At 35.1% G+C, this 26,290-nt stretch overlaps 1 protein-coding gene across 1 annotated transcript in view; it reads left to right on the plus strand.

Moving 5' to 3' along the window:
• The window catches only part of SRFBP1 (serum response factor binding protein 1), a 61,781-nt gene extending 35,924 nt beyond the window's left edge, over nt 1-25,857 (plus strand). Inside the window, exons 5-8 of the mRNA XM_025387371.1 lie at nt 17,882-17,963; nt 18,714-19,428; nt 20,940-20,977; nt 24,875-25,857. Coding sequence (XP_025243156.1) covers nt 17,882-17,963; nt 18,714-19,428; nt 20,940-20,977; nt 24,875-25,059 — 1,020 coding nt within the window. The 3' untranslated portion in view covers nt 25,060-25,857. The remainder of the gene's footprint in view (nt 1-17,881; nt 17,964-18,713; nt 19,429-20,939; nt 20,978-24,874) is intronic.
• Nucleotides 25,858-26,290: the final 433 nt, after the last annotated feature.

Raw genomic sequence — 26,290 nt, forward strand, 5'->3', positions numbered from 1 at the left:
TTAAGATCTTATAAATAACAAAAAAAAAAAAATAAAATTCCTAAAAAAAAAAAAAAAAAAAAACCTTTCTTTTTAAAAAAAAAAAAAAAAAAAAAAAAAAAAAGAAAAAATTGACATACACTGACTCTGGATGTCATGTTTTTCATCAATAAAATACTTCAGTGAGATCACCATTAAAGGTCCCTCCTCCAAGCTCTTAAGTTTTTCTCTTATTTCTAAACCTCCATAAAGTTTTGCTTTTGTGAATCACTATTCTCAAAAAGTGATGGGATAATTCAAATGTAATAAATCAGAGCATACTTTATAATATACTATGATAATTATATAAAAGTTTCTAATCATAACTACTTGAGTAAAATGAATAAAAGTTTGTGTAATGTTAAGATCTCTCAAACTGTTGGAAATTTTGCTATAACAGGTTGGTATCTAAATACTCATTCAGTGGATGTTTATGTGCAAATCAGCATGCTAGATGATTTAGGGCCATGATTTCAAAACTTTTATTTCTCTCAGAACCTTTTGTTAAAAATTTTACCCCACACTAAGTGTTGTATATTAAATACATGAAAACAGCTGCTGTAGGGATTGGGGCTGGCAGTTAAGAAGCCAAGTCATCCTTTGGTATCTTAAAAACATTGCTAAGGACACTACAAGAAAAGATAAGAGATAATCTTAACCACAGAGTTTATTTCTAAAGGAGAGTTTATACTTGTAACTAACTATAAGATGTGTGTAAGAAAAAGATTTGAAAATACTCATTCCTATATTACAGATTGATTTGTCTTTAAATTTGAATTATTTATTAAATACAACATATATTCAGTGCTATAGTTTTCACTAAAGTGTGTTAGATACAATCACATTTAATTTTTAATATTCGCAACTCTAGTGGAGGAGTTTTGATCGGGAGAGAATTACAACCCCATTGTATAAAGTAGAAACTAGAGCTCATGGAGATTAGTTTGTCCAGATCAGTACAATCAGCTAGTTAACTGAACAAGAATGTAAATCTGTGTCTTCTGAAGGTTTCATTAACATAACAAGCTTTTGATCTGGATTTCATTCTAATTCATTCTTCTGTATAATCTGATGTTTCATCATTAATTATGACAAATACTGGATTTCCCTATGTTTACTTTTCTTCAGGATTGCTGTGGAATCCATGTAATGGGTTTACTCTTTGAATTTTTAAATATAGTACAACTTCAGAAACTAAATTCTTACCAAAGACTTTTGTTTGAGGTCCTGATTAGATTTAGATTTAGCATTATGTATTGTGAAAGGATATTTGGAACAGATACTGCATAGTTTTTACTTTTCTTCCTCTCCATCATACCTAAGGAAGAATCATCAATCCACTGGCATCATTAATAGTTCATGGCAGTACTTATTAATAGTACTCATAGAGATGTAAGAAATTGTTGAATATTAGAGTCTCAAAGTGTTGAGAATATTTTTCAGGGAAAATCCAAAGATTAAAAAGTTATTTGAACTGTATGATGTTAAGGTTTTTTCCTAGCCTTAAGAAAAAAAGCACTGATGCTACATTTATGAGCATCATTTCTCTACAATTAATTGATATTAGTCATTTTAAATTTTAAGGCATTTTATGGCAAGAAAAGCTGTCCTTGTCAGAAAAGCAACACAAAAGTTATGAGTGCAATTTTGCAGTATTTTTATTCCATGTAATTCATTCATAAAGAGAAGAAAGGCTTAGCATGGCGGCTCAGCCTGTAGTCCCAGTGCTTTGCTCCCAAAGGAGGCCAAAACAGGTGGATCACTTAAGCCCAGGAGTTCAGGACTAGCCTGGGCAACTTGGTGAAACCCCATCTCTACAAAAAAAAAATCCAAAAAATAAGCTGGGCGTGGTGACACACAACTGTAGTCTAAACTACTCAGGAGGCTACATTGGGAGAATCACATGAGCCTGGGAGGTCGAGGCTGTAGTGAGCTGTGGTCATGCCACTGTACTCCAGCATGGGTGAAAGAGTGAGACTGTGTCTCAGAAAAAAAAAAAAAAGAGAGAGAGAGAGAGAGAAGAAAAATGTTAGCCCTAAAATGGTTTTAAATTTGTGCTCAGGTCTTACTGAGACAAAATAATGACATGTTGAACAGAATAGTGCTAATTAAATAAAAATATGGCACAATATATTTGTTTTTAATTTGGTTGAGATGTCAAAATATATAATTGTTTTTTTGCCATATATGTCTTTAGCATACTGATTTCCTTTCCTTTGGATATATACTCATACCCAGTAATGGGATTGCTGAATCTTATGGTAGTTCTATTTTTTATTTTGTTTTAGAACCTCCATACTGTTCCTCATAATGGTGGTATTAATTTACATTGCCATCCAACAATGTACAAGGGTTCCCTTTTCTCCACATCCTCTCCATCACTTGTTATCTTCAGGCTTTTTTGTAATAGCCATTCTTATGGGTTAGCCATTCTTATCTCATTACGGTTTTAATTTGCATTTCCTTAATGATTAGTGATATTGAACATTTTTTATGTATCTATTGGCCATTTGAATGTGTCCTTTTGGGAAATGTTTATTTAGGTCCTTTGCCCATTTTTAATTGAGTTATTTACTTGCTAGTGAGTTTCTTTTTGTTTGTTTATTTTTATTTTTATGTTTTATTTGAGACAGGGTCTCGCTGTGTCACCCACACTGGAGTGCAGTGGCAGGATCTCAGCTCACTGCCACCTCCACCTCCCGAATTCAAGCGATCCTCCCACCTCAGCCTCCCAAGGTGGGAGGTGCCAGCCTAGAGGCTGGTGTTCTAGTGCTGGTGTAGCAAGTGTAGCTGGGACTACAGTCATGCGCCACCACACCCGGCTAATTTGCTAGTGAGTTTCTTGGGTTCCTTTAGTATTGTGGATATTAGACTCTTACCAGATATATAGTTTGCATATATTTTATGTTTTCATCTAGCAGTTTTATAATTTCCAGCCTTACATTTTAGCCTTTAATCCATTTTGAGTTGAGGTTTGTGTATGGTGTGACATAGTGGTCTAATTTTTTTTTTTTTTTTCATGTGGATATCCAGTTGTCCTAATACTGTTTATTGAAGAGACTGTCTTTTCCTTATTGTATGTTCTTGGAAGCTTTGACGAAAATCAGTTGGCCGTAAATGCGTGGATTTATTTCTGGTGTCTCTATTCTGTTCTTTTGGTCGGTATCATTGGTGTTTCTGTGGTTATCAGTTGTAATTATTTCCTCTTTCATTTCTCATTTTATTTATTTGAGTCTTCTCATTTTTTTAGTCTAGCTATATAGGTTTGTAGTTTTATATCTTCAGGAAACCACCTCTGGTTTTGTTGATCTCTCTTGTTTTTCTCATGTCTCTTTCATCTGTTTCTGCTCTAATCTTTATTATTTATTTTCTTCTGCTCACTTTGGGTTTAGTTTGTTCTTATTTTTCTAATTCTTTGAGGTGTAACTTTAAGTTATTTATTTGAGATCTTTTTTGATGTAGGCATTTATTGTTATGAACGTCTCTCTTAGAACTGTTTTTGCTGTGTCCCGTAAGTTTTGGTATGTTGTGTTTGCATTTTCATTTGTCTCAAGATACTTTTTAATTTTCCCTTCAATTTCTTCTTTGACTTATTAGTTGTACAGGAACATGTTGTTTAATTTTCATGTACGAGTGAATTTTTCAAAAATTCCTTCTGTTACTGATTATTAGTTTTATATCATTGTGGTCAGAAAAGATACCTGGTATGTTTTCTGTTTTCTTAAATGTGTTGGGCCTAATTTTGTGGCCCAGCATATCATCTGTTTGGGAGAATGTTCCTTGTGTTCTTGAGAAGAAGTTTTCTGTTGCTGTTGGATGAAATGTTCTGTAGATGTCTATTAGGTCTATACAGTCTAAGGTGTACTATTAGCCTGATGTTTCCTTATTGATTTTCTGCCTCGATGACCTGTGCATTGCTGAAAGTGGAGTATTGAAATCCTCTGTTATTATTGTATTACAATCTGTCTCTCCCTTCAGCTCTGTTAATATTTGCTTTATATATTTGGGTCCTGATACAGGGTGCTTATATATTTACAACTGTTACATCTGTCTGATGAATTGACCTCTTTGTTTATATAATGACCCTTGTCTCATCATACAGTTTTTGATTTTGTCTTTTTTAACTAAGTATAATTACTCCTACTCTTTGCATGGAATATCCTTGCTTCGTTTCTTCACTTTTAGTCTGTGTGTCCTTACAGATAAAATAAGTCTCTTATAGGTAGCATATAGTTGGGTCTTATTTTTTGTTTGTTTGTTTTTTGTTTTTTAAATTCATTCAGCCACTATGTGTTATGATTGGAGAATTTAATCTTTTGACATTCAAAGTAATTATTTCTGCATATGGATTTACTACTGACATTTTGCTAATTGTTTTCTGGCTGTTTTGTAGCTCCTTTGTCCCTTTCTTTCTCTCTTGCTGTGTTTCTCATTAAGTGATTTTCACTAGTGGCTACTTTGATCATATTTTAAAACTCTATACTTTTATTCCTCCTTCCGCTGCATTTTGGTGTTATAATTTACATGTGTATTCTTTAACAAACTATTGTAGCTAACAATATTTTAATAGTTTTGTCCTCTCATCTTTATATTAAAGATACAAGTGATTTGCACACCCCCATTTAGAGTATTAGTAGATTCTAAATTTGACTATGTACTTATTTTAGCAGTGAGTTTTATCATATATTTTAGTGTTAAAAGTAGTGTTCTTTTCTTTCAACTCAAAAAACTCCCTTTATCATTTCTTCTTGTAAGACAGGTCTGGTGGTAATGAGCTCTCTCAGCTTTCGTCTGAGAAAGTTTTTATTTCTCTTCTTTTCTGAAAGACAACTTTGCCAAGTACAGTATTCTTCATTGGCAGTTTTGTTTGTTGGTTTGTTTGTTTTTCCATCAACACTTTGAATATATCATCCCACTCTCTCCTGGCTTATCAGGTAGGCCTTTACTGAGAAATTTGCTGCTAGTCTTATTTGAACTCTCTTACATGTTATTTGCTTCTTTTCTCTTGCTACTTTCAAGATGCTTTCTTTGTCCTTGATTTTTGACAATTTCATTATGTGCCTGAGTGTAGTCTTCTTTGGATTGAATCTTATTGGAGACCTTTGACCTTCCTGTACCTAGATATTTATGTCTTTCCTCACATTTGAAATTTTTTCTGATGTTATTTCTTTATGTAAGCATTCTACCCCTTTGTTTTTCTCTTCCCCTTCACAAACTCCTGTAATTCAAACATTTGTTCTTTTGATGCTGTTCCGTAAATCTCATAAATTTAATTCATTCATTTTCATTCTTTTTTTTCTAATTTCTCCTCTGACTATATATTTTCACATAACCTATCTTCAGGTTCACAGATTCTTCTGTTTGATCAGTTCTGCTGTTGATGTTCTCCATTAAATTTTTATTTCGGTGTATTTTTCACCTCCAGAATTTAAATTTTTCAAATAGTAATTTTAGTCATTCTGTTAATTTTCTCATTTTGGTATTTTATTGTTTTCTTTATATTATTAATTTGTTTCTGTATATATTTTGAAGTTCTGTAAGCTTTCTGAAAATAATTATTTGAATTCTTTGTCATTCTGTTCTAGATCTTCATTTATTTGGGGTCAGCTACTAGGATATTATTCTGTTATTTTTGTAGTGTTGTATCTCTTAGGTTTTTTCTGTCTCTTGTTGCCTTATGTTGATTTTTGCATATTTACAGAAGTAGGGACTTATTCTAGTGTTTGCATACTCGCTTTGTCTGGGAGAACCCTTCTCCAGTCAGCACATCCAGAGATTTTGGGCAGGGTGTCTGGTGTGATTTGAGGGCAGGTTTGCTGCTGGAATCCTTGGGCACGCTGGCCTGGTGACCAGGTCACCATGTGGGCTGTCCTGGCATCTGGGTTCATGTGATAGGGCCTGAAGACTGGATCAATAAGGGCTGGGCTGAAGACATAGTCTACACGGGTGGTCTTGGGGCCTCAGTCCTTGGCATTCAGCCTGGAACTGTGAATGCTGAGGTGGACCTGGACCCTGGGTCTACTGGAGTAGGCCTGGACTCTGGATCCTCTGGAGCCTAGAACCATGGGGGCTGGCTGGGTATCAAGGCCAGCATGGAGCATAGGTCCACAGGGCTAGTCTAAACTTAATGTTGCTGATGCTGGCATGGTGCCTGGAATCTCTGGGACTGGTCTGGATCCTGGGGCCATGGGGACCAGCCTGGATCCTCTGTCTGTTGGTGCCAGCCTTAGAAGCTGATGTGCAAGTGCTGGTTTAGAGTCTAGGTTGACAAAAGCTGGCCTGTATCCTACAGCCTCAGGGCAGGCCTGGGACCTGTGTAGACAGGAGTGGTCCTGCACCCTGGGTCTGTGTTGGCTGGTCCAGTGGGAGTCTTCTGGGACAGACCTGGACCCTGGGTCTGCTGGAGAATGGGGCATCAGAGGCCAACCTGGAGAGTGGGGCCTTGGGACTCAGCCTGGCACTGGGCAGGTCTGGAGCCTCTGTCTGCACGTGCCTGCCTGGTGTTTGTGTCCAAGGGTGCCAACCTGGTCATGGGGCAGGTCTGAAACCTGGGGCCACAGGGGCAGACTTAGTGCTGCATAGGTCTGTATCCTCAGTCACAGGGCCTGGCCTGGTGCTTGAGTGGGCTTGAAGCCTGGAGTTACAAGAACCACCTCGGTACTGAGGTCAGTATATATCCTGAAGCGACTGAGGCCGACCTGGACCCTGGGGTTTGTAGGATCCTGCCTGGTGCCAAGGCAGGCATGGAGGCTTTGTCTGAATGTACCAGCCTGGAGCCTGGGATCTGACAGGTCTGACAGAGGGTGACCTAAATGCTGAGACCACAAGTGCTAGCCTGATACTGGGCTGCCCTGAAACCTAGGGCTGGCCCAAAGCCTGGGACTGTGGGGATCATCCTCTGCTGAGGGCAGTTCTGAACCTGGGGCCACTGATATTGGCCTGTCTTGGGACAACCGAGAGACACAATTTGCTGTGTAGGCCTAGAGCCTGGGACTGCGGCATTCAACCTAGCACTGGGGTGAGCCTGGAGTCTCAGTCGTTGGTTACCAGCGTGGAGTCTGGGCCGGTGACAGCCTTCATGGTGCTGGTTTTACTGGAGTAGGTTGTGTTTTGGGTTCCCAGGCAAAGTATAGTGCTCACCTCTCCCTCCCATCACCACATGGAAAGTATTTCTCACCATGGTTTGCTGCCTGGGGTTGGGGAAGAGTGATTTGAGTAGTGTAAAACTGTTCTTCCTACTCTTTCCAATGTCTTTTTGTTGTTGTTGTTGTTTTTCTTTTTTTCTTATTTCTGTGCTATACCTAGGTGCTGTAATCTCTCATCTGTTTTCGTTAGCTCTTATAAAGGTATTTTTTTGTGTAGATAGTCATTCAAATTGATGTTTCTGTGCAGGTATGAGCCCTAGAAAGTCCTGTTCTGCCATCTTGCTGACATCCATCCCTATGAACATTGTTACACGTTTCTTTTGGGGAATATACCTGAAAGTGGAGTTACTTGGTTATGGAACATGGCATATTTCAGAAACTAGGACCAAAAATAAAATATTATAACAAAATATGCTCCTTTCACCTTTATTTTCTTATTGCTTATGAAATGACATGAGTTTTGGGAGCTCTGGCCAGGAACCAAGATAAACACCAAATATATATTTCTTTATTCTATAACAGTATCACACGTATGTTCAATTTAGGAGATACGCTGGTTTTCCAAAGTAAATGTACTAATGTATATCAGAGTTCAGTATATGAGAGTTCAGTATATGAGAGTTCTTCAGTATATGAGAGTTCAGTATATGAGAGTTCTAGTTAAGATTGTATTGCTAGTCTTTTTCATTTTAGATATCCTAGTGCATGTATAATACCTAAATTTAATTTGCATTTTTCCATTGACATGTCATCATTTTGTTTGGTCATATGCATATCCACTTTTGTATAGTGCCTGGTTTTATCTTTTTTTTAATATTTAATTGGTTTGTTTTCTTAATGATTTATACGAGTTCTTCAGATATTTTGGAGTGAACTCTTTGTCAGGTTGGAAATAGCTGCCTTTATTATTTGGCTTCCTTTTACTTTGTTAATAGTGTCTTTTGATGTATACAGTTTCCTCATTTTAATTAGTCTCTTCCATTATAATAATATTTTCTCTTTTCCCTTTTCATGTTTTCTGCCTACTTTTATTTGGCATTTTCTTACTATATTTTATATCTATGATCTTTTAAGTTGTTTTTGAAACTGAGAGGTGGAAAATAAACAGATGAAGATGTGATATTTTAAAACTCACAGGAAGTATTCCATTCTTCAGATGGGTGGAAGGATAGATTCATGCATAGTTCTTGGTAAGTTTTCTGAGTAGGGTGGCCAGAAATGGTTAAAATGACTGTCCTGTGTATGTGCATCTTTTTATAGTATGTAGATGAGCATGGTCCTGAAAGGATTACCTTACCGATTTCTTGCCTATCTACTATTCTTGCGAGCAAGTCGAGTTGAGGAAAGTGGTTCACGTTCTGCGATAATGGCAAGGATAATTCCCATAATCTCTCAAGGGAAAATATTCTGGGCCAGGTTTGTCTTTGGAATTTTTGCTTTCTATATGTCCTCAATCTTTTCCATTTTTCTTTTAGAAACTAGTGCCATAGTGGAACATCCCATCCTGGTCTGTTCAGTTGTTCTGTGCTTCTTTTCTGGCACTCAACTCCATCCTCCCCTTTAACCTTCCCTTCCCAGTAACTCTGCCGCCAGTACCAAACTGTAAGATCCAAAGACCCATAAAATAGTGATAAGTATAAGCACTGTTTGATTCAGTTGTGTCACATCACTACTGAAAATTCGTTTTATTTTTTTAATTTCTACACTTTTAATTTTCTCAAGCATTCATTTCCTTCTGTCATATTATTAACTCCCTATGGCTTTCCAGTGTTAAAAGGGCAAAGTAGAGAGAGGTTCATTTTTGGCCTCTGCTTGCCTAGAATTTGTTATAATTACATGGAGTTCTGCATAGTTTTCCGTTTTGTTCTTGTTGTTTTGTCCTATTTTTATGTGTTTGTTCTTCCTTAGTTGACTATAGGACATATACGTATGGTGCTCTAGGACCAAATACCTTTAGAAATTGATCACTCCTGGAAATAGGAACCAAGGAAGAGTGTAATTGGTATTTAATGTAAGTTTTAACTGAAGATAAACATCACTATCACTTAAAAAGCAGACCCAGTGGCTTAGGAGAAGTAGAACAGTGATTATGTCCTCTCCCTTTTCATGCAGAAAAGAAATAATAGCTGCAGATACCCCTACTACAAAGCTATTACTTCCTCCAGTTGATTAATGAATGATTAGCTTGAATGATTAAATGACTGGCTTTATCACTTACGCTTATGTTCATTCCCTCACAGTAATGTTCACATATAACATTTTGTGTGTATGTATATGTGTGTATCAAATTCCCATAAAACTTTATTTAATTTTCACAAAAAATCTATTTATATATGACCAGTTTTCAATGTTTTTATTAAATGTCTTCAAACGCAGGAACATACAGTAGACAGAATATTGGAGAGTATTTTTTCATCACCACCTAAATATCCATGTTTAGTTAGCCACATTACTCGTGATCCAGCCAAATGGACTGTTTGCTATTATTTTTCTAAATGTTTTTGATAAATACAAATATTAATATGTGGGTTTATATCATCAGATAAAAATCTATAATTGAAATTAAGTCCATCTGATATTCAAAGTACTGCTACTAGCATTCTGCCTCCACCAGTTTATTTATAGTCAGTTTGTTTTAGGTAGTATTTCAAAGAAGAGATCTTTTTCATTTTGGGGTTGTTTACATTCTGAGATACATCCAAATACTTTTCTGTTTATAATAAATACCCATATACCCAAATAAAAAATTTCCATTAAAAGGTAAGGTGTTTTCCCTTTTTTATTTAATGTATTTGAAATAGAAGAAACTGGAGGTATGTTTCTGAAAACCACAGTTTCCGAAGAATTTTCCATGGCAAACATTACGTCAGTTTTAAATAAGGAAAGCTGTGGTTTCCTTCATACCTCCTGATATTGGGAAGACTTTTTCATGCAGGTGTAAAAACTGTTTTTTCATTGAGATTACTTAGTAGCCTTTTAAGTTTCAAAATAAATTTATTTAAGATACATCAGTGTATTTCTATTCCCTTTATAAATCTCCATTTTCTATCTCATCTATGAAGCCTATCACATTCTGCCTTGTATTAGTTGTTTGTGCATTTGTCTTAGCCTTTTAAATTAGAGCAACATTGTGAGCTTCAAAAGACAATCTCTGTGTCCTCATGTGAGAGATAGTGTCTTCACATAATAGTAAGAGTTCAGTAAATACAAAGAGGGAAGAAGTTAAGTGAGGAAGGAAGATGGGCAAGAGAGAAATGAGGAGGGAAAGAGTCTGTTCTACTCATTCTTGTGAGTTTCTGCACTTAACCCAGTGCAATAAGCAAGATGCAAATATTATCCCAGTGCAATAAGCAAGATGCATATATTATCTCAGTGCAACAGAGACCCAAAACCCTGCCAAAGTAATAAACCTGAGCCCATCTGCTTCATCAACTTTTTGTTTTAATGCTTATATTTCATTTCTTTTCAAAAACACATGAAGGGAGCTTTACGCAATTTATAGTGTAAAAAACATCTGGAGTTGGGTCATGAAATGTGAAAGTTATCTCAGAGTTGAAAAGAAAATTTGTTGAGATTACTAGACTGAATTCCGAAAACAGATTTTGAGTTCTAGCTTGTTCCTAATTGGGTAGGTAATCTTGAAATCAAGCCTAGAAGGTTAGTCTCATTGATTGATAAAATCTTTGGTCCATTTCTCCTTTAGATCTCATTGAAATTTGAATTTTAAAAGTTAAATGTGGGATTTTCTAAGAATAAAATTCTTGAGAATAAAATTAAAGATTTAAAATGAAAAGCTAAAAATATTAAATTTGACTTTCTCTTAGGAAGAATAAAAATACTTAAATAATTGCCATAATTTACTAAATTGGTATGTCAAAGACTTTCTTTAAAACCAATATTTTTAAGTACATGTGTAATTTTATTAGTCTTTTAAGAATGGAAAACTAAGTTTAGTATTTATAAAACATATAACTAATGTGTATGTTATTAAGATTTTCATTTGCACAGTTTTTTTCCCATTAGAATATTTTTTCTACTCCCATAATTGCAAGCAACTGACATTTGCAAATTACATGTCATCAAGATGAAATACAAATTAGTTAAAAATAGCTGGCAACTAAATATAAGGACCAGATATATACGAAGGAGATATATGTCTCTCCTACAATACACTCTGATGTTTAGGAATGCCTTGATTAAATAATTTTTAATTCAGTGAAAGCCTCAATTCTAATTATTATGATCTCTTATAGTGTTATAATAACAGTATTCTAATTAGTACTTGAGCATAACTTGTGCCTTTTTCTTTGAGACTGACAATTCAGATACACTTCTAGGGAGTGATTGTTAATATCCTCATTATAAGTTGTGAACTCACACTCTGCAAAGATTCTTGTTTAGCAAAAGTTAGAGGTTTCTAGGAGTTTCTGCATTTCAACTAGTGTTACCTTCTCCCTAGCTTTGTGACCTTAGGTTACTTACCACCTCTGACTCTTGTTGCTTCTCATTTCTGTAATAAAGAGCTCTTCCAGATCAAACGTCCTGATGTTGCATTTTAGTCCCTCTTCAGAGTTGTTATGGCATCCGATAAAAATGACAAAGCTCATCTTCCCAGTGTTTAGATTTTTTTTTGCCTCAAAACTTCACTGTGTCATGCACTCACTATGTCTGTATTGTAATTTTCAAATATGTTTTGTTAAGTATTATTAACTCTAACATTTTACATATTTCAATATAACAAGTAGTTCATTCTCTAAGATGTTTGGCCATGGTATTGGATAGGCAACTTTATCAAAATTTCATTTATAAAAATTAGAAGCACTGAGTACATTTTGAACTGTATATACAGCATAAGATTATGGTACAGAGTAGGTACAGCACATACTTCACAGACATTTTTGTTAAAAAATTCTCAATAAAATAAACAAGAACTTGAGAAACCATTTATTTTCAACCCATTGTTCTTAAACAGAATGGTATTTCTACCCGTGAAGCGATGTTTCTCTTAGCCATTGTTGAGGACATGGATACTTCCACATAGTATAAACTGGATTTTGTATTTATGGTTATTCAGAACTTTCCCAGAAGCAAAAAGTGTATTCTCTGGTATGGTGCGATTATAGGAAATCAAATGCCCACATGTCATCCTTTTCATGAATAAGCCACATTCTCATCAAATATTAGCTGAAGCATAAAGCATCAGAATATGTTTTATATTTTCCTTAAAAATAACTACCCTTATCAACAAAGTACTTATTAATAGAAAAATGTATTTGGTGTAGAGGTTATTTTCATAATCTAAAACTCAGAAGTCATGAAAGTTTGACTCATGAAAATTTTAAATTTCTCACCCAGAAAATTGTCCAAAAAAAAGATTTTAAAAAATCTGACATTGCAAATACGTGTGAAAGGACACAGCTAATTTTCTAAATCTGTGAAGATTACTTATGATGAACAAACCAGCAGAAAAAGAACAAAGCAAGATTTATGAACAGATGTTTGTAGAAAAGTACATACTAGTGGTCTACTAACATAATGAATAAAAAATAACGTTATAATTACTTACTGTTTTTAGTTTACATTACAGAGTTTTTAGATTACAGAAAACAAAAAGTCTGCTAACATTCTGCATGGGAAAACTGCATAGAAAAACATACTTTAATATATTGCTAATGGAAGTGAAATTTGGTAGAGCTCACTTGTATGTGGAATCTAAAAATGTCAAACTCATGGAAATAGAGAGTAGAATGGTCGTTACCAGAGGCTGGGGGCAGGAGTAGTACAAACTGGAAAAGGGAGAATTGGTCAACAGATAGAAGGTTACAGTTAGAAAGAAGAACCAAATTCTGGTGCTCTGTCGCACAGCAAGGTGACTACACTTAAGAATATATTTCAAAATAGCCGAAAGAGAGGATTTTAAATGTTCTCATCACAAAGAAATGATAAATGTTTAAAGTGATAGATATGCTAATTACTCTGATGTGATCATTCTACAATGTATACATGTGTCAATATCACTTTGTACCCTATAAGTATAGAAAATTATTGTCAAAATAAAACAAAAAACATATCCTAGAGTTTTATAGCAGTATTTATATATTTATAACATTTTATCAGCTGATAGCATTAACTGTTATTCTTCAAAAACAAATTGCATATAATTACAGAACCTAAAGCTGTAGTATACATAATTCTACATAACTACTCATTTTATATCCCTACATACCCTGTAGACCCAGACTTTTATGTTCTCCTTTGGCTCACTGCTGTTATATATGGCTGCAGAGCTGCAATTTGACAACTACAATGTGAGTGACTCTCCTGGGATTATGCAACACTGTGGCCTTTTTCGAATCAGTCTCATTTTTTATTAACTTGATATTCTTCCACAAATAAGTGCTCCACAAAGATTGCAACATAAAAACACAGTTATAGAAGAAATTACAAAAAAAAAAAAATCTAAAAAAATCTTCATTGATGAGATTTGTACATAATTATAGAATTGTAAATCTTTTTCTAGAGTCTTTCAGAAAAAAATGAAATTCCCTGAAATCAGATTACTAAATCAGAGTTAGTCTGGGATATCTTCCAGGGCAGAGAAATAGCTTCGCTAAATAAAATTAATGATAAAATGATTCTTAGCAAAATAGCATTTACCCCCAGAGTCAACACTAGATATGCAAGTGTTACCACTGCCCTTCTAAAACTTGTTATAACTAAAATGGGAAGGTATAACTAACTCTGGAAAGAAATACCCAGTTCTGCAAAGATTTTAGCAAGTTGTCAAAGCAGGGATTTGGAAACAGCAGTATACTACACAATTTTTTCTTTCTTCCTGATTTTTTAGTTCTGCCCCACCAAGGATTGTATTTGCATGTAATTTAGAGCAGGCATCACACTTTTTCTATAAAGAACCTGAAATGAATGCCTTTGTAAGACACACAGCTTCTGTCACAACTACTTTGCTTTGCCATTGTGTCATGAGTGTAGACATAGGCAGTATACTAATGAATGTGATTGACTTTGTTCCCATAAAACTTTATTAAATAAAAGAAGTTCCAGCGGCAGGCTGGAACAGCCCCCATGGGCCAGTTTACCAATTCCTGGTTTTGAAAATCGAATACTTCTACAAGAACTTTTTATAAAAATGGCAGTACTCTGTTATTCCTTCCCTGCTTCAATTGCAGTTAGTTCATACACAGTTTACCCCTACAGCAACATGTTTATGTACTGTATTAGCTTTTTCATTTTAAGCACTAGCTGTTAACTTTATGTTGTGGTAGGTAAGGATTTAGATCTCTTTTCTCCTTCAGGCTCTAAGTCATATATCCCCTCCATCCTCCTCATATACTTATCTCCTGATATCCCTCCTTATCCCCTCCATCCTCCTTATATACTTGAATCAGATTAGATGAACATTTAGTGATTATGTTATTGTTACTGTGAGTCATGTACTGAGTTATTATTACTTTTCTTTTTCTGCATAATATTTCTGTTTTCTACCATTTGTGATAGGTTTATTTTGTTAGTTTTCTGTCTTATCTCTAGTGTAACACCAGTCTCTCCATCTGCTATTGACATGTCCTCTCCAGATAGTCAACACACCAAGTATCCCTAACCTAAGTCTCTTGTCACCATCATACTGGAAAATTCCTTTTGCCTGATCTTCTGTTTCTTGTCTCCTATGCCATTCTTATTACTTGTATCCTTCCTCATTTTAGGGGAGCCAGTAGCTTCTTGGGCAGAAGTGTACACGGGATATAAATTTTTTTGAAAAAACTTTGCGTGTGTGGAAGTATTTTTCTTCTTCCCTAGGTTGGAAATTCTTTTCCTTCATAATTTTAGAAGCATTAGCTGCTCTATAGTTTGAGTTCAAGAATTAAAGTCTGAAACCATTGTGATCTGTACATCTTTTCTTTTTAGTTTATTATTTGGTGACTTGTTTTACTATCTGAAATCTTCTAGGTCCCAATATACTGATGTGACTATTTTCATATATTGTTTTCAGTCTTCTTAGCCTGAAAATCATGTTTTCCATTGGGGTTTCTATATTCTAGCTTTTAGTGCTCAAGCAAGCATGTTTGACCTATGCCTTCAGCAGCCCAGGTTGTCACTAAGTGACTCAGGATACTAGCAATAGGCTTCCTTCCTAAATTCTCTTCTGTCTGTCTTTCCTGTATCAGGAAACTCAGCAGCAGGTTGAAGAAACGGGTTCACTTTGTGCTGTACTTAAATGAATGGTCCATAAGTAGATGACATTTCTTGGAAAAGGTTGAACAGAAGCTGTGTCTAATAGTCGGAATAGAGGTGTATCAGTTTCCTAAGGCTGCCATAAGAAAGTATCACAAATTGAGTGGTTTAAAACTATGTAAATTGGCCAGATGCGGTGGCTCACGCCTGTAATCCCAGCACTTTGGGAGGCTGAGGTGGGCGGATCACAAGGTCAGGAGTCCAGCACCAGCCTGGCCAACGTGGTGAAACCCCATCTCTACTAAAAATACAAAAATTAGCCGAGCGTGTTGTGGGTGCCTGTAATCCCAGCTACTTGGGAGTTGGGATATAGAGAGACAGGAAAATAGCTTGAACCTGGGAGGCGGAGGTTGCAGTGTGCCGAGATCATGCTACTGCAACTCCAGCCTGGGCAACAGAGTGAGACTCCATCTCAACAACAACAAAAAAAGGTAAATTTATTTTCTCACAGTTGATGAGGGTGAAAGCTTGAAATTAAGGTGTCAGCGAGGCCACACTTTCTCTGAAAGCTCCAGAGGGGAAACCTTCCTGCTTCTTTCAGCTACTGGTGGCTGATGCCAGGATAACTCCAATCTTTGCCTTAGCGTTCACGTAGTCTTTACTGTGTCTCTCTGTGCCCCTATATCTAAATATTCTTCTCCTTATAAGGAAACCAGACATACTGGGCTTAGGACCACCCTGAGCCACTGTGATTCCATCATAATTTAATCTGCAAAGACTTTGTTTCCAAATAAGTTCACATTCTGAGTTTCCTGGTGGATGTGAATTTTGAGGGGACACTATTCAACCTAGTACACAAGATAATTAAATAGCAGGTGGTCCTGGCACAGGATTTGCACCAGGTGTAATTTAGATATTCTTTGAGTGACATTACTCAGATGAATCCTCCAAACAGAATAGCTTGCATACTGCCATCATCTTGTTTTTATTTCGGTATTCGTACATTTATAATTCTGGGTTGGAAACACCTTATATTTGACTATTCACAATGAAGGGTAAATTTAGGATAAAGACATTTGAAACTGGTTGTTTTACTTTCACACACTAGTGAAATTTATTCACTAGCTTTATTAATGTATATTGGGTGCCTACCACTCACTATTCTAGGCATTGAATCTTTAGCAATGAGGCAAACAAAGTCTCTGCCTCATAGATATGAAAACATCTACACTGCCATGCAGTGGTAAGTGATGTGAAGTAAATAGTGATGGGAAGTGTTGTGCTAGTTGAGATGACATTTAAGCAGAGACCTGAATACAGTGAGATGATCACCCGTGTATATATTTGGGAGTAGAGTATTCCAGGTAGAGAAGAGATTGCAATGGTATGGCCTAAGCATCAGAAGGCAATAAAGCTTAAAGAAGAACAGATATGGAAATAGCATGATTTGATTACATTTTTAAAATCCGCCATGGCTGCTATGTGGAAAACTGACTGTTTAGAGAGCAGATTGCAAAGGAGAGTGCCCAGGTGTAAGTTTAATTATGTTGGTCCAGGTGAGAGGTGTTGGTGATTTAGTCAAAGGTAGTAAGAATAGAAATGATGAGAAGCGACTGGTTTTGGATATATTTTACATTTGGAACCACAGAGTGTCTTGTGAGTTTTGAGGGAAAGAGAAATATTGGGAAGGAATCCTTACAGTTTTAGGCCTGAGCAACCAGAAGAATGGAAATTACATACAATCAGATGGAAAAGCTACAGGAGAAGCAGATTAGCGAGGAAAAAACAGAATTCCGTTTTGACAATGTGAAATAGATGTCAAGTTAGGTGGTTTGATGTATCAGCTTAGAGCTCAGTTGGAGCTGGAGGTCGAAATTTAGATTTGTCAGCCTTCATATGGCATCTCAAGTCATTAGCCGGCATTGTGATTTTTCCAAATGTATAAATATATTAATATTGTATATAATGTCCCCATTCAGTCATCATCAAATATTTATAACGTGTTTTCTATGATCAAGTTATTGTTCTAGGCCCTGAGAACGTGTCAGTGATAGTAGACATTTAAAATAGAAATATGGAGCATTAGATAATTTCTGGGTCTCCGTTAAATGGGACTTCAAGTATTATAGTAGTCTCACCCAGTTTAGCACTAATATGTTATTTGATTCTTTGATATTTAGTCATCTTAATTAGATCATTTAAGCTCTTTGATAGTAAAAACTATGTTTTTTTTTTTTTTTAATGTTACACATGGTGCTTATCACAATTCTGGGAACATTAAGTATCCAAAGAATATTTATTAATGATTAAGTGATAATTTTAATTATTCAAAGGTAGTAATATTTTTGTCAGGATGATCTTTGTCTTTAGCATGGCTCAATTATACAGATAACTTATCTAAGGAGACTATTAACTAGTTCTATTCTCAACTCTAATTTTAAAGACTATGATAGATTTTATTTTATTCACTTTCAATGGTGTCATTTTTATTTTATTTCCATACATTTATTATATTTTTAAATTTGCAGCCAGATTCTACTGCAACTGAAAGAGCAATTGCCAGACTAGCAGTACATCCTCTTCTGAAGAAAAAGATAGATGTGCTAAAAGGTATGAATTAAATGACTTTTAAGCCATGTACTTAATGCCTTTGTAGACTTTGGATAATGATGATTCACTTATTTTAACTCTTGAGGTTCTATTATAAATGTAAGTTTCTTTCAAATCTTTACCAATGTGGAAGGTGTCTGAAAATACAGAAAGTGTGATCTCTGAAGAAAAACCAAATCTGTATTGTTTAATAAATTCTAATATATGAACATATACTATGTAATATATATCTTTCTATATATAATATATACAAGATAAAGTTGAATAGTTTTTTAAAAATATTGACATAACTCATTACTTTTGGTTTTCCCACTTAGGAACATAATTTTTTATATGTTTATTATAAAATATATTTATAAAATGAAATGTTTTTGTCACATGATACTGATTTTTATGTCTGAAAGCACAATTTATAATACTCAATGCATTATTATTATATAAATTAAAGTTGCCATTTCCTTTTATTTGTATAATGTGATGTTTTTACTGTTCTTCATAACTCCAACACATGAAGAAAAGATTTTCTTTTCATTTTCACGATTTAAAATGAATACATCTGAGCATATCATATGTTTGGTTTTTAAGAAGTCAAAAGATTTCTTTGTGAATTCAGACCCATTATATGTATTTAATATCAATTCCAACTGCCCTCTTAAATCTTTTCAAATAATTTTTTTAAATATTGTTCTAAAACAGTCATGTTTTATGTGTTTCAGTGCTAAAATGAGTCATGCACTATTTCTCTTGCAGCTGCTGTCCAAGCCTTTAAAGAAGCAAGACAAAATGTTGCTGAAGTTGAGTCATCAAAGAATGCTTCAGAGGACAATCATTCTAAGAATACTTTGTATTCAAATGATAATGGAAGTAATTTACAGCATGAAGGAACTATTATCAGTGAGCAAAAAGTCAAAGAAACCAAAATACTGGCGAAGAAACCAACACACAATTCAAAGGAAAAAGTAGCCAAGATGGAACATGGACCTAAAGCAGTGACTATTCCAAATTCTCCATCAAAGCCTTCAGAAAAGGATTCTGTAGTTTCCCTTGAGTCCCACAAGACACCTGCTGACCCAAAGCTGAAAACACTAAGTCAAACTAAAAAAAACAAAGGATCTGATAGCTCACTCTCTAGTAACAGTGATGGCGGAGAAGAAGTATGTGAAGAGGAAAAGGAGTATTTTGATGATAGCACAGAAGAAAGGTTTTACAAACAGTCTTCCATGTCTGAAGATAGTGATAGTGGTGACGACTTCTTCATTGGGAAAGTCAGACAAACAAGAAAGAAGGAAAGTAGTTGTCGTTCTTCAATTAAGGAACAAAAACCACTCGAAAAAGTGTTTCTTAAAGAAGATACAGGTGAAACTCATGGGGATACAAGAAATGACAAAACCAAGCCAAGTACAGAAACCAGAAAGTTAGAATCAGTGTTTTTCCACTCTTTATCTGGATCTAAAGGCTCTAGAAGGTAAGATTCTTTTTCTGTTCTGAAATAATCATTAGTTCTTTTTTAAAAAGCTAGAAATATCTACGTGTCCATATATGAAGAGACTATAATTCTAGTTTATACAACCCATCCTGTTTTTAGACATGGCCCTCTCCAAGGTTATAGTGGGATATTAGGTACAGATAACATATGGCAATGCCACATTTGTCCAGTTTCATCAGAAAATGAGATGTTATAGCCAAGTAATATGCCAGCTGATTTAAATTTATTCCTTCATTTATCAAATCTTTGAAACTTTGAAATCGTTTTTGATGAAAAACTTTTGAAAATGTTTCACATGTCTTTTTAAACAGAACTTTCTGAAAAGAATGTGGTGTATTTTCTTGATGACCCAGGACCATTATTGTAAACATCAGTCGTTTTACTGTGTAGTACCGTTTCAGTATGTAAGGCTGCTTGCCCTTAAACTGAGTTTCTCCAGACTGCTTTTTATGTGGTGATGTTGCTATCTCCATCTCTGTTGCTCACCACTTTTCATAGTTGTTCTGTTATAAATCAGTAAGTTTACCTTTATTTGTAATTCCAATTTGATAAAGGATATCTTCACATTTTAGAGTAAAGGTTATGTTTAGCTGATTTCTTCAGTAACAGCTATAAACTGTTTTTGCATATATTTACAAGTCAGGGATAGTTTTTAATGAAATAGAAAAATGTGATGTAAAAATTTTTCAAAAATGTCACAGTATGTATTGCAAAGACATAAAAACACGTGGAGTGTTGAAATAATTAAAATATTTACTTCTGTTTTCCAAACTTGCCTCAAAAAGCTACATTTTTTTCTCATTTGAAAATGGCATACCACTATCCCTTTACCACAAAATATAAATCTTTTTTTTTTTCTTTTTCTTTTCTTTTTTTTTTTTTTTGAGACAGAGTCTTACTCTGTCACCCAGGCTGGAGTGCAGTGGAGTAATCTTGGCTAACTGTAACCTCTGCCTCACAGGTTCAAGTGATTCTCCTGCCTCAGCCTCCCGCGTAGCTGGGATTATAGGAACATGGTGCCACACTTGGCTAATTTTTTTTTGTAAGTAGAGATGGGTTTCACCATATTGGCCAGGCTAGTGTAGAACTCCTGAGCTTGTGAGCCACTGTGTCCCGCCAAAATGTAAATCTTAATTTTTGATGTATGAGAGTCATTCTTTCTGTGAGAAGACTTTAGAAATTCTTTATCTAGATAATCCCCAAGAGTAAAGGCAAGGTAACCAAGACAAGACATTTTCCATTACAAACAAAATTCTCTTTAAAGGTGGTGAGGGAAGTAGGTCCTCACATGTCTGTAGTAACATTGGATTCTAACAAACCTTTATTTGATACACAACCTGGGACTTTCATAATTATCTTACTGTTTGCTGGTGTGACTAAGGAGTATAGTAGCCCTTTGAATTAGTTTTATCATCAATTTTGTTATGTTATTTTCTTAAGATCAGAGGATTTATCTTCAAAAAGTCATAATGGTGTTTTTCTTCTTTTAGAAATTACAAAGAACAGGCTCCAAAAACAAGATCACTAGGTATGTATTCACAGTTGCCTAACCTTCATATGCAGTTAAGCTACGTTTTACCAAAGTAAAAGAATGAAAAATTGTTGTTGCTTAGTATAGTCTGAATGAATTATGTACCCACAGAAATATTAACAGAGCATCTTATAATTATCAATATAATTTTTTGTTGTTGGTTTTCTTTTTTTCTATGTCCTGCCAGAGGGAAAAATATAGATAAAATTTATCAGGAAATATTATGTCTATTTAACTTATCTCAAATTAAATCAACACATTTTTAAGTAAATTATGTAAGTTATATCTTAATTATTAGTGATCCTAAACACTAATGCCATGCCATTAAATATTGAATAACAAGTATATTACTTTCTTAGGCAAGAGTATAATCAGAATATTTTCAGATTAATTCATAACAAATCTAAGTTTAATGTATTTGGGGAGAGTGGCTTTTCACACAATCCTAGACTTTCACTAACTGAACATAGCAGAAATTCATTTCTCATTCACATCACAGTCCACTGTGACGAATTAGCAGAGAGGCTGTGTTCCACATAGTCATTCAAGGATCAGGCTTCTTCCATCTTTTGGCGTTTTCCTCCTCCAGGTTCCAAATATTCTCCATTTGCCAATAGAAGGGAATGAAGTACATGGAGAATTTTGCAGATTTTTGTGAGCCAGGCCTGAAAGTAGCAGAAACCAGTTTCGCTCACATATCATTAGCCAGAATTCAGTCACATGACCCCATCTAGCCACAAAGGAGCTAAAAAATGCAGTCTTACTATATATCTAGGGGAAAAGAGAAAGTGGAATTTTGTGAACACATAACTTTTTCTGCCAGTGACCATACTTTCTCTCACCAGATGCCCATTTTGTTTGTCCTCCTACACAGAGCACATTTACCTCCTTCCCAAGGAAGCCAACCCAAAGTCACATCCAGTCACTGCATCTAGCTCAAAGTTCAGGATCACTGGTCATGCAGTACTTTCCATCAAATGTCATGGATGAGATTCCTCAAAGTTTGGTGACCTTTGTACTGAAAAGAAATTCATACCATGATATACCACGTATCGAGTAGCAGAACAGGGTCCAAGTAATGAAAATAAAAACTCTTAATTGCTTAAGGGAGAAATGGAAGCCACACAACAGGTCTACTACCTGAAATTCTGCTGAGCAAAGATTATGAAGGCTCTGAGAGGAACTTCCTTATCCATTGTTTTTCATGGTCCCTGTCTAGGAAGGGTCTTTGTTTCATGGCCACATCTGAGGTGGGTATTTAACATCTCTTTGGAGTTTGTCCCAAGTCACTGGTACAAATATAAAGTGTTGAAGATTGTACAAAGTTCCGCAGAGGTTTTTTCCATCCCAGGCTTGTGATTTCTTTCAGTATACACTTCCTCAAAAACTCAGTGGATTTCTGACCGGTGTTTCCTTCAGTCCATCTGTGGGCTAGTTACTGTACTGAAAATTCTTTCTCAGAGCTAGTTCTCAAACTTGTCTTATTTATGTTTGTTTGTTTGTGTTTTGTTTTGTTTTTCCCACTTCCCACTCTCATTCAGCATCTACTGCACTGAGAATTATCAGGTTTGGATGGGAAAGCCATACATTTAGTCTTATCTCTCCTCTAGGGCTGAGTTGCTGTGGGCCTTTTATTGCTTAAAACTTTTCTTAGACTTGCAGGTTACTGTTTGGGAGTCAAAAGCTTTTCTAAACCTTAAGTTCCCAAATATCTAGATTCTTTCTGTTCTCTCTGTTCTCTTTGGTGTAGTGCATTGTCAAGGACAGCCAGTAATACACTGATCTTTTTATTCTTTCCAACTGGTTACCTTTGTACAGCAAACTCCATAGGCTTGTGGCCTGCTTGCCAAGTTATCACGGACAACAGTTTTATCTATTTCTTTGGCACATAGGTTTCTTACTTCTCATTGTCAGTTATCTGTTTCCTTGCTACCCACCACTGAACTGCTAAGCCAGTGCCAAATTTTTATGTTATTGTAATGGTACTTCAGAGTACCGATTTTAGTATTATTCATGGTAGACTACCTGCTATAACAAGTAACTACTAAATCTCAGTGGTTTGTCATCCATCAGTCTGTCTGCTCCTTGGAGTTTTATTCTATCTTGTGCCTCTTGCTGCCTGTGGATCCTAGGAGTTCTCTTCATTCATCAGCAATAGAGAAGTAATGGAAGATGGAATGTGAGGTTTTTATGGTCCAGGCCTTTTACTCACATTTTATTGGCCATCACTCAATTAGCCATATGACCTCACCTAACTGCAGCAGGAATGGAAAATATTCTGATTGTATGCCTAAAAGGAAGATAATACAGGATTTGGCAGAAACATGTCAGTATGCCCCATTTATACCATATATTCACAAACATAGGATAACTGTAAATATAAGACATACCTACATTTTCACAATGAGAATATCCAAATAAAGGGGTTTTCGTGCTTAGCTTGTATGCTTAAAATATTTACCAGTTTATTTATATATACAACTGTATGTAATATATAAAATAATACTTTCATTTAGAAATACTGCCTTATTCAAATCTCAGTTTTTATGAAACAGGTTCTTTTTAATCTTTTCATCACTACAGCCACTCTTTGAATATTATAACAGATTTCTAGAGCACATGTGATTTGTATAAGATAAGGTTGTTTTGATTTCTGTCTAGATAATATTTTGTAAATATTATCCCAAACTATGCACTGGTTTATATAACATTATTACATTTGTTTTCTTAAAGAAGTCTTTAAAAGACTTCTGACAGGCCGGGCGCGGTGGCTCATGCCTGTAATCCCAGCACTTCAGGAGGCTGAGGCGGGTGGATCGTCTGAGGTCAGGAGTTTGAGATCAGCCTGACCAATATGTCTCTACTAAAAATACAAAAATTAGCCAGGTGTAGTGGCACATGCCTGTAAACCCAGCTACTCAGGAGGCTGAGGCAGGAGAATTGCTTGAACCTGGGAAGCGGAGGTTGCAGTGAGCCAAGATCACGCCACTGCACTCCAGCCTGGGCAACACAGCAAGACTCCATCTTTTAAAAAAAAAAAAAAAAAAAAAGGCTTCTGACAATGATTTCTAACTTGCAGTGGAGAAATTACGTAGTCATAGGACTGATTAGTAGTAAGTCTATATTAAGTTTCTTGTCTCTCTTTTCTTTCTGATTCTGTCTTCTAAGTTCTGTAAGCACCTAAAATGTGCATTGATTCTTGTCTTTTCATGCTAGTATATCTTCCCCAAATAAGACTTGATTCAAAATCATATAAAGTGATAAGATACTATATGGACTAGAATACAAGTTGCCACCTTCATACCTGGAAACTAACGTTACAACTAAAAAAGAACTTTGTCTTATATTCTTCAGTAGACTTAGTAATTTACCTTGTAATAACCATTTTTGGTTCAATAACAGACGGAAGTGGAATCAATTTATAGCCCTTTAAATATAGGTAAACACTATCAGTATTGTCAGTCCCAGTGGAGTGTCTTAGCTAAGATGTGAATTTTCTGGCTACATCTGCTTCATGTACACAGATATCATAAGCTAATGATGTTCCTTTGAAAATACAAGATGTCCTTCTTTTTTGCCTTCTATGCTAGTGCAACAGGGTGATTCTTTTCTTAATGTTATTATAAATAAGACAGCACAGCATAAATTAAGAGGCACTCAATAAACATCTACTTATAAGGGTTAGAAAACATGTGTGTCAAAATTGACTACTCGTATGTAAATTTTCAACTTCAAACTATTCCCTGTTGGACTTCAGTTTTAAATTGTGAAATATTCCATTAAGAAAACAAAATTTCTTTTTTTAATATTGGTTTGAAAAAGATGAGATTTACTTCTCCTATATGCTCTTTAGGTATATAGTTAGTTACTATTATTTTTGCTTTCTCCTCCTAGATTTTCCACAGAATGAACCTCAGATCAAGAATCAGTTTAATAAGAAGCTACCAAGAAGACTTGAAAATACAAAACAGCAATTGCAGCTGCCTCTTCATCCTTCATGGGAAGCAAGCAGAAGGCGAAAAGAACAGCAATCTAATATTGCTGTGTTTCAAGGGAAAAAAATTACATTCGATGATTGATTAGTGCCTCTTTCTGTGAACTTTTTCATCTAAAAAAAAAAAAAATTTTTTTTTTAAGACAGGTCTCACTCTGTTGCCCAGGCTAGAGTGCAATAGTGCAATCACAGCTCACTGCAGCCTCGAACTCCTGGGCTCAAGTGATCTGCCTCCCAAAGGGCTGGTACTGCAGGTGCATGCACTACCATGCCCTGCTTTCTCACCCCAGGCCCTGCAGCTATTACTTAAACTCGTATTTGAATAAATCTCTTGGGGGGAATTATAGAATGTTTGTTTTTGTATTTTTTTTTTTTTAAAGTAAATTCAAGTTATGTTTACGTAAGCCTTTCACAAATCCAGTACTTAAATTGATTTTTAATATCCCTCAGACTGTTTCCCTTATGAAGTAATTTGGGGATTTTAGTAATCTCATATTTTCTCTTTAGTGCTTATCATGTAATGTGCTTCACTGGTTCAGCTCTGTTGTTTCCTTAAAAAGTCAATGTATATTTAAAATAATAATGGAAACATAGGAAATCATAGCTATTTAAACCAGATCACCCTTGTTAAAAATCATTCTTGTTAGCAAACTAAAATAGTAACTTATGGATGTACAGATAAATAAATACTGATTTTATTATTGTTTTACGTACTTGTGATCATGTAGTTTTTGATTCTAAAATAGTTGTCTAGGACAATTTTGGGATTCTTAATTATATTTTAGTTACTTAAGAAAATTGTTTAAATGTAGCAATACAACCAATAATTGGTTTTATGTTTCACTGCATATAAATATTTCCATTAAATCAAGAATGTATATTATCTAGTTTTGACTATATATTCTGATTTTAAAATTTTTGAGGAATCATAGATTCTAATTTTTAAGAACAAATTCTGAAGGCGATTGGATTAAAAGAGCATTTCCACTGATAGCTAAGCAAAGAAGTTGTAAGATGACTCACTGAGGAAAGGACTGCTTTATACATTACAGTACTGCTATTTAAAAGGAAAACAGAATTTTTTAAATCCTTTCAAATGTTTCACTTTTGCTATGCTGGGAAAAACTTTAAAGTTCTTGGTAAACTGAATAATGCTAATCCATGTTTCCTGCACATTAGTTCCTTTAATGGCAGGGAAGGCCATCTGGTTAACCTGTATTCACAAACTCTCAAGAGTTTCTACTTATTTCAAGAACTTAAGAATTTAGATAACTAAGCTGGGCGTGGTGACTTATGCCTATAATCCCAGCACTTTG

Source organism: Theropithecus gelada, chromosome 6, assembly GCF_003255815.1.
Source record: "Theropithecus gelada isolate Dixy chromosome 6, Tgel_1.0, whole genome shotgun sequence".
NCBI classification, from domain to species: Eukaryota; Metazoa; Chordata; class Mammalia; order Primates; family Cercopithecidae; genus Theropithecus; species Theropithecus gelada.